This window comes from Brachyhypopomus gauderio, unplaced genomic scaffold (genome assembly GCF_052324685.1).
Source record: "Brachyhypopomus gauderio isolate BG-103 unplaced genomic scaffold, BGAUD_0.2 sc43, whole genome shotgun sequence".
Lineage (NCBI taxonomy): Eukaryota > Metazoa > Chordata > Actinopteri > Gymnotiformes > Hypopomidae > Brachyhypopomus > Brachyhypopomus gauderio.
Genome location: NW_027506869.1, coordinates 2471995 through 2482671, shown reverse-complemented (window position 1 = coordinate 2482671; position 10677 = coordinate 2471995). Strand labels below are relative to the sequence as shown.

Below are 10677 nucleotides of genomic sequence, written 5' to 3'. Positions count from 1 at the left end.
GAGGCAAAACGCTGACATGGAAAATTAAACAAATGCAAAGAAATCTTGGGTGCTTATTTCATGCGACTTGGTGCCGTGACCCGTTGTGTGGCTGAGGAGAAGCGGCGTGTGGACAGGCGAGGACTCTCCGGGTGTGGTGAGGCCATGAAGACAGGACCTGCTGCAGAACGTGTCCTCAGTCCACGGGTCATGATGTCATGGGATGGGCTTCCCCGAGTCTTATTCATAGTAAGGGTGCACACGTATAGCAGCAGAGAAGTGGGGGATGCTTTTAGAAAGAGAGGGTGAAGGAGATAGTGAGAGCGAGGGAGACGGAGATAGAGGGGTGGGTCTTAACGTCTGCACCAAAGAAAAGGGCCACAGTGCAACTAGGAATCGTGTTTTTATTCTCGCTGTTTGTTGGTGTTTCTGTACCAGTTGGTTGGATTACTGCCGTGTCCTTAGAAAGAGCCGTCCAGTGAGGTCTGTAGGTAATCAGATTGTGTGTTCTGAGAAGGCTGACGGAGCTAGGTGGATCGCAAGAGCCTCGGGGAGAACCGAGAGACCTTGAGGAGGATGGAAACTGAAGAACGTGCACCAGAGATGCTGCACTCAGCTCAGGACTTGTATGACTTTGTAGAGTTTTACGATGGTAAAGTGGACTACAGCCCTGTGTATGTGCTTAAAAGAAGGCTTATAAAACACCCATAAAACAGGAAAAGCATTGGGTTCATAATGCAGATGATACTCTCCATATTCACATTCATATTGCATGATCGAATCTGAAAAAAGAGCAAGTTGTTATCTTATGAATATCTAAGTAACACAATGTGCTATAGGGAAAGTCCTGTAGGGAAATTATGGTAGAATATGTTTTACATAAATTGCATACATAAGGCATCAGCAGTGTTTAATTATTTATGTGATTATAAAATGCAAAAAGCACCTTGTGCAGTCATATCATGTGTATGCAAAATGAGTTTGCCATGTGCTCACTTTTAGCTACATTTAGCACTAGGGATACACCTATATAGAATTTAATGGTCCCGTATGATAACCGATAATTAGCAGTTTGTTGAGGCCGGTAAAGGTGTTAATAATAATTTTTACCTTTATGTATTCTCACATAAGTTGAAACAATAATCTATATATGAAGTGTAGTGGGTATAAGACATTTAAACATTTCAAATTATCATTAATGTTTACATTTACACGTAATATTTCTGTCTCCAGGTAAGTCAGAAATCGCAAATATAGTAAAACATATGAAGATTTTAACAGGGAACAAAAATAGTTAAATTTTTAAATTTATTTCTAACCTTTATTTCTAACCTTCCTCAATGGTTAAGGGCCATTTCTGTCTTGCACTGTGGGTATGAGATATGAGAGGTATGAGAGCCTATGGCTCTGTTGTTGTTGTTGTTGTTGTTGTTAATGTTATTTATCACCAAGTATCTCAGCTGTGCATTACTCACATGTCTTCAGCCTGGTAGTCGTATTGATCCCCCTTCATGTTGAACTCATCTGTTCGTCTTTTTGTGTTGTGTTCTGTTTTTGTGTTGAGTTGTGACCTGTGTACCTGTGTTTTCTTCCCCCAGTCGAGCAGGAACAGATACAGAAAAGAACCTTCACCAACTGGGTGAACGCTCAGTTGTCAAAGGTGAGGTCAAAGGGTCAAATCACAAATGCATGGACATCTGTCTTGGCTAAAGGATCAGTCAAGACAAAAGTGTGCAAAGTGTTTGAATGTTTAAATATTAAACCGAGTAGTAGTATTAATAATAGTTGTAGGTTATTGGAGACTGTAAGCATAAATATATATAAGAATTACACTTTTCTCAGCTTATTAATATCAACAAATAATCTTGTGCATTTACACATTTTTGGGCAGTGTCTTGAGAAGTTTGTTACAAGTCTCTACTGACCTCAGGAACTGAGGAGAATCACTTTCAAATCAAATATTGCTCTACTGAGTTGTACATACGGTCATTTGTAATATTCACTAAACAGCAAGTATGTTGTACGTTTTTTCTGCTGCCTGTCTCGGTAAAGGTCACAGCGTTGCGTTGTGTGGGGAAAGGGGAGGAGGGGGTAGTAAATATAACCTCCTGAAACGCAGCTTCACGTACAGACAGACAGCAACAGGAGTTTGAGCCCCACACGCCCACACACACATGGACGTACACATGCACACACACACACACTTACATCTGTAAGGGAATTTTCCATTTATGAAGATGAAATTTTGTCCACAACATCTTTCTTATATTTCTGATATTTACAGTTACTTTTATTATGTTGTTTATCAAGTGTCTTCTCAGATTTACAAAAATGAATTTAGGTCATTACATATATAATTTCCATTATTACATAGTGTCGGAGGTAGTGGTGGGGGTGTTCTCCATGCTGTAGCGGGGTGTGATATGACCTTCTGTTCCAGAGGAAGCCCCCCGTAGCTGTGCTGGACCTGTTTAATGATCTCAGAGATGGGTCGCGCCTGCTGGACCTGCTGGAGGTCGTGTGCAGCCAGAGAATGGTGAGTGCATCCCAGATGCATGTGCACTGATCGGGAACAAGTGTGCTGAAATCGAGGTTGGAGACAGGACCACAGCTGCCCACTGGGTCATGAGGTGATCCGCCAAATGTAAGGATAGGTGAAATGAAACAGGGAGATGTGAGTTGGGATTGGGGTTGGGGTTAGGATAGAGTTGGGGATGGGGTTGGGTTAGGTTAGGGTTGGGGTTAGGGGTAGGGTTAGGTTAGTGTTAGGGTTGGGGTAATGGGTTAGGTTAGTGTTAGGTTTAGTGGTTGGGGTAATGGGTAAGGTTAGGATAAGGGTTAGGGTTTATCTCCACAGCAGCTGTATCTGTTTGACATCGTTGCCCATCTATTTGCCATGTCGGTTTGTTTCAGAGCCGGGAAAAAGGCAAAGGGATGTTCCAACACCGGGCAAACATTGAGAAAGCCCTCGCCTTTCTCAAGAGGAAGTCCGTAAGAGAAGCTTTTAACGTCCTGACCTCTGCACCCATATTAGTCCAGACTATTTGCTATGGCAAAAGAAGTGTATGCATTTGGTGTGCTTATCATGGCCTCTGTACATCTCTGCAGATCAAACTGGTCAACATCAATGTTCCTGACATCATGGATGGAAAGCCCTCCATCATCCTGGGTCTGATCTGGACCATCATCATGCACTTCCATGTGAGTTTGCTGGCATCATGTACACGTCTAGAAACCACTTACACACAAGTTCAGATATAAAGAAGATCTTACATAACAACTGTAAAAATTCAGGTTATGGTTGGAGTTGGTGCAAGTTACTACGAATCCTTCATGAAAGACCAAGCAAAAATATCAGACATGTCCTGTGCCCGTTGAATCAGTGACCAGGTAGAGTGTCTTTGAGGAAAAGTCAGTACTCAGAACAACTGCATTTACAAACATGGGGCAACACGGGGCATTTAAATTGCTAGCATAGACCCCGAGGCAGCTGGACTGTACAATCATGAAGCTGTTTAGTCACTCATCCCAGCAGATCAACTCAACCGGGTGATGCCACTCATCAACCTTCATGATGCTTCATCCGGTGAGAAATGGACGTGCAGATGTAGACGTGCTGTGCGCAGGCCTAAACCGACCTAAAATAGTTGTTATAACACCGGCGTTACGTTGCTCCCCCATCGTGTTTTGCCCCCCCCCGCGTTCAGATCGAGGAGCTGGCGAGTACACTGTCCTTCAGCTCCCGACAGTCGTCCCTGGAGTCGTTGGCCAGTTTGGACACGCAGTCGACCAGCAGCAGCAGCGGAGCCTGGAGCAGTCCGACATCGCCACGCGGCTCACCCCTGCACGCGCGCTTCAAGATGTCCGCCAAGAAAGCCCTGCTGCTCTGGGTCAGGGAGCAGTGCCACAAGTGAGAGACACATCTCCATTGATCTGCAGAAACCAGTGGCATGTACTGATGATATGAGAGGCACTGTGAGAGTTATATAACCCTAACCTTAACCCTAACCCTAGACCTTAAGGGAAGATTGCATCATAGCTTAATTAAGGATAATGCAAAAAGTCAACAGCTTATTTCTTATTGTGGTCCTTGATATATCCAAGCAAAGACAAATTTGCATAATTAACACTCTTCATAATTTAAAATACCATTATATTATAATATAATATCATATATATATATATATATATATATATATATATATATATATATATATATATATATATATATATATATATATATATATATATATATATATCTATATGGTCCCAATTTCAAGTAGCCTGTTTTTTTATTATATTATTATATTATAATATAATATCATATATATATATATATATATATATATATATATATATATATATATATATATATATATATATATATATATATATATATATATAATATCTATATGGTCCCAATTTCAAGTAGCCTGTTTTTTTGTCTGCTGAAACTGGCAGGATTGTTTGTAAGTGTTCAACAAATTACCCACTTATTTATCATCGTCCCCTCCGGCCGGCGTCTCAGGGCCGGCTGTAGCCTGAACGTGAAGGACTTCAAGGCGAGTTGGAGGAGTGGCGTGGTCTTCCTGGCCATCCTCTGTGCTCTCAGACCCCATGTGGTCGATCTGGCCAAAGCCAGAACCAGAACCAACAGACAGAACTTGGAAGAGGCCTTCCAGATAGCTGAGAGAGAATTACACATACCCCGATTACTGGACCCGGCAGGTGAGAGTTTGTTTGTGTGTGTGTGTGTGTGTGTGTGTGTGTGCGTGCACGGTTGGGTGTGTGGGTGTGTATTCATTTACAGTTCGTAATTACTATTTAAAACCTAAAGTTTCTTGAAAAACAAAATGTCTCAGATGGAAGTCAGCTGATTTGTGTGTGTGTGTGTGTGTGTGTGTGTGTGTGTGTGTGTGTGTCAGATGTTGATGTAAGGGATCCAGATGAAAAGTCAATTATGACATATGTGGCTCAGTTCCTACAATACTCCAAAGACACACCTGTTTCTGATGAGGACATGCAGGTAACACACACACACACACACACACACACACACACACACACACACACACACACACACACACACACACACACACACACACGATTCTTTAGTCAGAACCCTTCATTCTGTCCCTCACAGACTCCAGGCTGGATTCCAGGCTCTGCTTTCTTTTCACCTCTAATATGATAAAAAGCTTTTACAGTTTCTTCTCAAAATTGTCCTTTTGCTCTGCCCCCCCCCCCCCCCCCCCACCTCCTTTAAGGCAGTGGGTTATTTTGTTCTCTTGCTGTATCTGTAAGCTGTCATTTGTAGCCATTGTGTTCCTCCCTTGCTGCGTCTAAAGGTTCAGTATCCCACTTCTCCTGAGAGCTTGTCTCCTGTCACTCTCCCCACCAACTTCACACCTGCTATCGCTGCCTCTCCACTCCGACAGGTACCGCACCTTCATCGCTCTTCATCTTCTTCCCCTCCATGCATGCCCATTTCCTTCCTTTTTATAGACACTAAAAGCCGGTAGTTGTTAGAGCTCGGAGATGTTTTGCATTAAGATCCATATTTATCCAGAACCGGTCCTCTTCAGCATGGCGAGCGCAGCATCAATTATACAGGTTCGGAACGTCAGTAATGTTCCAGAATGGCACGTTGCCAAGACAACAGTTCCCACCAAAGGTTGCTTGTCGTCGCTTGCCAGCATGCGTTTGCATGTACGTGTTGGTGTGTGTAGGAGAGGAGTCTCGTGTGCGTATGTTTCCATCAGGCCCCCTCCGTCACCTCACCTTTGTGGGGGGGGGGTCCATGTGGCTCGGCTGCCAGAGAATTCGGAGCAGCTGTGATCTCCTGTCTGCCCCTCCCACTCCCACTTTGCTCATGTTACCGTGACGACTTTCAGCATGAAAATGCGGGCACCGTGTTCCCTCCAACACTCCCACTCATCTTTATTCTCACCTTCTACAACATCCCCACATTCTCCAGCGTTTGAACTAAAGACATTGGTAATTGGTGGAGCTTTTGTAGGGTTTTGAACCACTTACGCAGTTTTGTGTGCAATTCCTGCTAATCACTGGGTCAGATCAACTAGAGGCACCTTCTGTGCAATGGAAAAGCGGTCAAGACCGCTGTCTCAACCTTAATACAAAAAAGCCGTCGGTTTTTATTCATATGGCATAATGCATTATGCATGTATGGTAATTTTTGTTGTAGACCTCAGTCAATCAGAAGGCAAAGGAAGTGACATGCTGGCTGATGCAGGCCTATCAGGAGCTGCTGGAGGGGTGGGACTCCACTGAAGGCGAGAGCTATGCTGAGAGATACCACGTAAGACCTGCCTGTCTGATTCATTATTTAACACCGCCTCACAAGACAGGGGATTTTGAAGTTAGACTTGTTGCAGTTTACTTTGGGACCAATAAAGTTTTATCTTATCTTTCTATATTCCTTAAACACCACTTCGACCACTTCTTTAGTATTTATAGTGTGCTATGCTTTGTATTATATACACATTTCACCAAAACTATCCTGCTGTTGTGGGTCATTGTGATTTTATTTTGTGAACATGTGGCATTTTCTGTGGTGTGACTTCACCCGTCCCATGATTCATTGCGTTGCAGGTGTTCCACACCTTTGTGGTGTCCTTCAACGAACAGCGTCGTCCCGTGATGCCGTTGCTAACAGCAATGAAGCGCACGCCCCGCTTGAGCGAGGAGCAGAAAGCTCTCCGCCGTGCCTGGGACGCTCTCGCCGAAAAGGTCAGAGGTCGCCACGTCACTGTGGTTTTATTGCAGTCATTCAACAACCACGATGAATGATGAACTTTGAAAAGCATGTTTTAATGGGCATAAATGCTAAATCCTGTCCAGTAGACGGAAGCGGTTCGTATGCGTGCTGATGTGTGTCACGTGTGTGTGGGTTGTAGTTGCGTGACTATAAGGCAGAGCTGGACCTGAGTCTGCCCGCTCCGCTGGACGCCGTGGGCCGCTGGATGCTGAGGGCGGAGGAGGCTTTGGCGGATGGAGACGACGACCCGCATGACCACGTCCATGCTGCCCAGGAGGCCCGGCACAAACAGGCACTGCTGAAGGTGTGAGAACAGCAGAACCCCAGACCCGCCGCAAATACTCACCTCACCACTTAAATCTGGATAGAGAGGAAACACTACACACTTTAGGGGTATCAGGTGTTCACGATTTTGATAAAATATTTTAAAATTGTGTTTGTAGAAAGCTCTAAAATATTGGTTAATTTTTTTTTACTTTTGAAAGTAATTGAATGGAATCAAGTACATCTACTTTCCTGTCTTTTGTATTTGTGTGTGTGTGTGTGTGTGTGTGTGTGTGTGTGTGTGTGTGTGTGTGTGTGTGTGTGTGTGTGTGTGTGTAGTCATGTCTAGAGGAGATGCCCCAGCATGTGAAGATGTTTCACACCTTCCCCAACATGGATGATTATGGTGAGATGCTGGTCCCCACAGACAAGCTGGAGGAGATGAAGAGAAGGTGAGGAGTGATCCTTATAATTATTTTGATCATTTAATCATAGGTTTATCATTTGTAATTCTAATTATTGTGTTCCATGTAAATCCTTTATTACCTTAATAGGTAACACCAAAACTGTATAATATTATAGATTCTGTCTTTAAATAGTAATGGATTACAGCATGCTTTTTCATATCGTTGGCAACAAAGTTGGATAACAGTTGATTAGTTTTTGAACCAAAAACTGATAGGTATTGAATTTGATAATTAACTAGAGACAAGTTTCCCAGAAGTTGATGTTTTTAAGGTTTGGCTTCCCCTTGTACGTGTGTGTGTATGTGTGTGTATGTGTGGTACCAGGTTCACTAGCATCCGGGTCAGTGCTAAGTACCACGACATTAAACTGGAATACCAGGAACACAGGCACACGGTGCTGGACCTGCTGTCTCAGCTCAACCTCAAACTTCGCACCTGGAAAAGAGCCTACATTTCCCAAGAGGCTGTGCGGGTGCTGATGCAGGACTGGAATGTGAGTGAAGAATATGAAAGAAGCTTTATTGTCATTGCACATTGTCACAAGTACAAGGCAACAAAAATACGTACGAAAATACTTTCCTCTGGTGCCCCAGTGTAAAGCACCGCGATCCTAGAACAGCTAGGAAAAAAAGATATGGAAGGATTTGACAAATATGGTCTCTTGATAGGACAACAGTCTGTGAGCGTGCAAACACTCCCCGTAGCACATCTAAGCATCAGAGGTGACACAGAAGTGAGAAGCGTGGTCTTTTGGGGGGGGGGGGGGGGGGGTTCTCATAGACAGTCTCTATGTGGGGGAAGGAACAGGTAACCAAGATGATATAGTGGACATTTGAGAGCACATAACAAAGAACTGATCAAATTTTACACTAATATATAATGCAATATTAATAGCAATTTATTGTGTGGAGTTGGTTGTACCCTACATTCATGGGTTTACTTCATGACGGTAATCAGCGTGTGTTTGTGTGTGTGTATGTGTTTGTGTGTGTGTGTATGCGTCTATATGTATGTATGCGTTTGTGTGTATTCGAGTAGGTAATTGTGAATAAGCAGGAGATGCCATCTTTGCTGGAAGGAGCTCTCTACAAGCTCAAGCACATAGCCAGCAAATACACTAGCAAGTCTGCTCTGGGTATGTAAATATGCATGCGTTTGTGTGGTTGGTGTGTGTGCATGTGTGTGTGTGTGTTCTGCCTTAGAGTGACTAAGTGATAAATAATGATGCTTTCTCTCTACCAGCGGCCGACTCCAGTCACGTGAGCCGTCAGGTGAAGGACTTGGAGGCGGAGACTGCCGTGACCCTGGAGGACGTGAGGATGGTGAAAGGGACTATGGGACGTGTGCTGGCAGCCTGGGACACCTACTGCGACTCTTACAGCTCCCTACACGCCTGGCTGGAGCAGGGGACGCAGAAGCACAGACACGGACAACAGGCCGAAGTACACACATACACACACACACACACACACACACACACACACACACACACACACACACACACACACACACACACACACACACACAAACTGGTTTAGTCTTTTCACAATTAGTGTTGAGCTTTTGAGAACTGATTTCTGAACGTGATTGTTGCCTAGGTGACAGCGGGCGTGATGTTGGAGTGGAGTTCTCGCCACACTCAACTGAACAAAGTTGGAAACTACCTGATTGAGATCACAGATCCGCACACTAGCCGCTCACTCTCTGATGAGCTTTGCCGAATTAACCTGCTGTGGGCCGACTTTGCCAGGAGGACCCAGTTTGTGAGTCTCCGTTAGAACCATAATGCTCTGCACATTCCCTCATACTTTGCTTTGGGTCACAGCAGTAATCTCCGAGAAGGTAACAAAACCATTTAAAGCCACTTAAATCTGTTTTATTTGCATTTGTCAGATATGATCCACTATATACACAAATCAATTAGATTAGCATTGAGAGATTAGCTTGACCACCACGGCTATTGTAAAGCAGCAATAATGAAAATCATTACAACGAGATCTCAGTGACAGGGAAGTCTGAGTGTGATCTGCTAATATGGCCTCTCTCAGGGTCTTGTCGAGGAGTCGAGTGTTGGTCTGGCCAGTCCTCAGATTCTGCAGGGTCTGGTCAGAGAGGCAACGCTGCTTCTGAAGGAGCCAGTGGATGTCTTGTCAGGATCACTTCGCACATACAGGAAGCGTCTGCAGGTAGATGTGACCATTTGTTTCTGCTATGTTTCATTAGTGCCTGCCTTGTTCTCTTTATATTGTACACGTTTCCTTCATTTGAACTCATTACGATGTATTTCCATTGGTATGGAAGAGCAACGATATATTAGGATTAGGGTACATTAGGATATATCAGGATTAGGATACTTTAGGATATAAGCTTTAGGATTAGGATATATTAGGATTAGGATTAGGAAATAGTGGTGGGTCCAAAGTGGTGAGAAATATGACTCAAGACTGATGAAGATGTTTCTCATCCTTGAAGTTCATGATGAAGAAGATCAAGGATGTTGACCTGGACTCCCTCTCTCCTTCCATCGATTGCTCCGCTGAAACCCTGAACAAGCTCAAGCAGGCCACTCCAGAGGTGACGTCTCTCAGACAACCTCAGACAAACCAGCAGAAGACTTCTCCAGTTATATCAATGAACTCAGTCCATCTGTATTTCTGTTGGTGTCTGGTTTGTGTGTGTTGTGTGTGTGTGTGTGTGTGTGTGTGTAGGTGCTGCAGACTCTTTGCGAGGCTGTGCAGGTGTGTGAAGAGCTGCTGCAGAGCGTGTGTGGACTGGAAGGTCGTCTGGCTGAACTTCTGCACTGGGACATTGAAGCCAAAGAGTTGTACCAGCTCCTGAGAGGCTATCAACGAAGGCAGGACTCTGGCACTCGGGTATTACCATTATCAGCTTCAGTCTACGTGAGATGAAAATCTCACTTTTTGTGGTGCTCTCTAAGGTTTCAAAGCATGAATTACAATCTTCCTGTTCTCTCCTGCCCTTGTAGGCACTTATTTCTCGAGGTCTGCAGGTGGAAGGCCAGGTAGTGACAGAGGAGCAGGATTTGCAGGTGCTGGTGATGTCAGCTCAGAAGAATTCGCCTCTGCAGTACCTCATCGCCTCCACCATGCAAGACAGAGTTCGTGCTGCTGTGGCACAGTCACAGGTCTTTGCAACCTGTTGCTAATAATACGCAATCATGCATAGGCC

At 44.2% G+C, this 10677-nt stretch overlaps 1 protein-coding gene across 1 annotated transcript in view; it reads left to right on the top strand.

The window, feature by feature from the left end:
* The window catches only part of syne2b (spectrin repeat containing, nuclear envelope 2b), a 96853-nt gene that overhangs the window by 7190 nt on the left and 78986 nt on the right, over nucleotides 1-10677 (top strand). Inside the window, exons 3-22 of the mRNA XM_076985600.1 lie at nucleotides 1578-1639; nucleotides 2420-2515; nucleotides 2893-2970; nucleotides 3088-3180; nucleotides 3687-3889; nucleotides 4508-4707; nucleotides 4905-5005; nucleotides 5328-5417; nucleotides 6185-6298; nucleotides 6592-6729; nucleotides 6897-7061; nucleotides 7361-7473; nucleotides 7813-7981; nucleotides 8527-8623; nucleotides 8731-8930; nucleotides 9087-9251; nucleotides 9537-9674; nucleotides 9961-10062; nucleotides 10197-10361; nucleotides 10475-10633. Of these exons, the coding sequence (XP_076841715.1) occupies nucleotides 1578-1639; nucleotides 2420-2515; nucleotides 2893-2970; nucleotides 3088-3180; nucleotides 3687-3889; nucleotides 4508-4707; nucleotides 4905-5005; nucleotides 5328-5417; nucleotides 6185-6298; nucleotides 6592-6729; nucleotides 6897-7061; nucleotides 7361-7473; nucleotides 7813-7981; nucleotides 8527-8623; nucleotides 8731-8930; nucleotides 9087-9251; nucleotides 9537-9674; nucleotides 9961-10062; nucleotides 10197-10361; nucleotides 10475-10633 (2648 nt within the window). The remainder of the gene's footprint in view (nucleotides 1-1577; nucleotides 1640-2419; nucleotides 2516-2892; nucleotides 2971-3087; nucleotides 3181-3686; nucleotides 3890-4507; nucleotides 4708-4904; nucleotides 5006-5327; nucleotides 5418-6184; nucleotides 6299-6591; nucleotides 6730-6896; nucleotides 7062-7360; nucleotides 7474-7812; nucleotides 7982-8526; nucleotides 8624-8730; nucleotides 8931-9086; nucleotides 9252-9536; nucleotides 9675-9960; nucleotides 10063-10196; nucleotides 10362-10474; nucleotides 10634-10677) is intronic.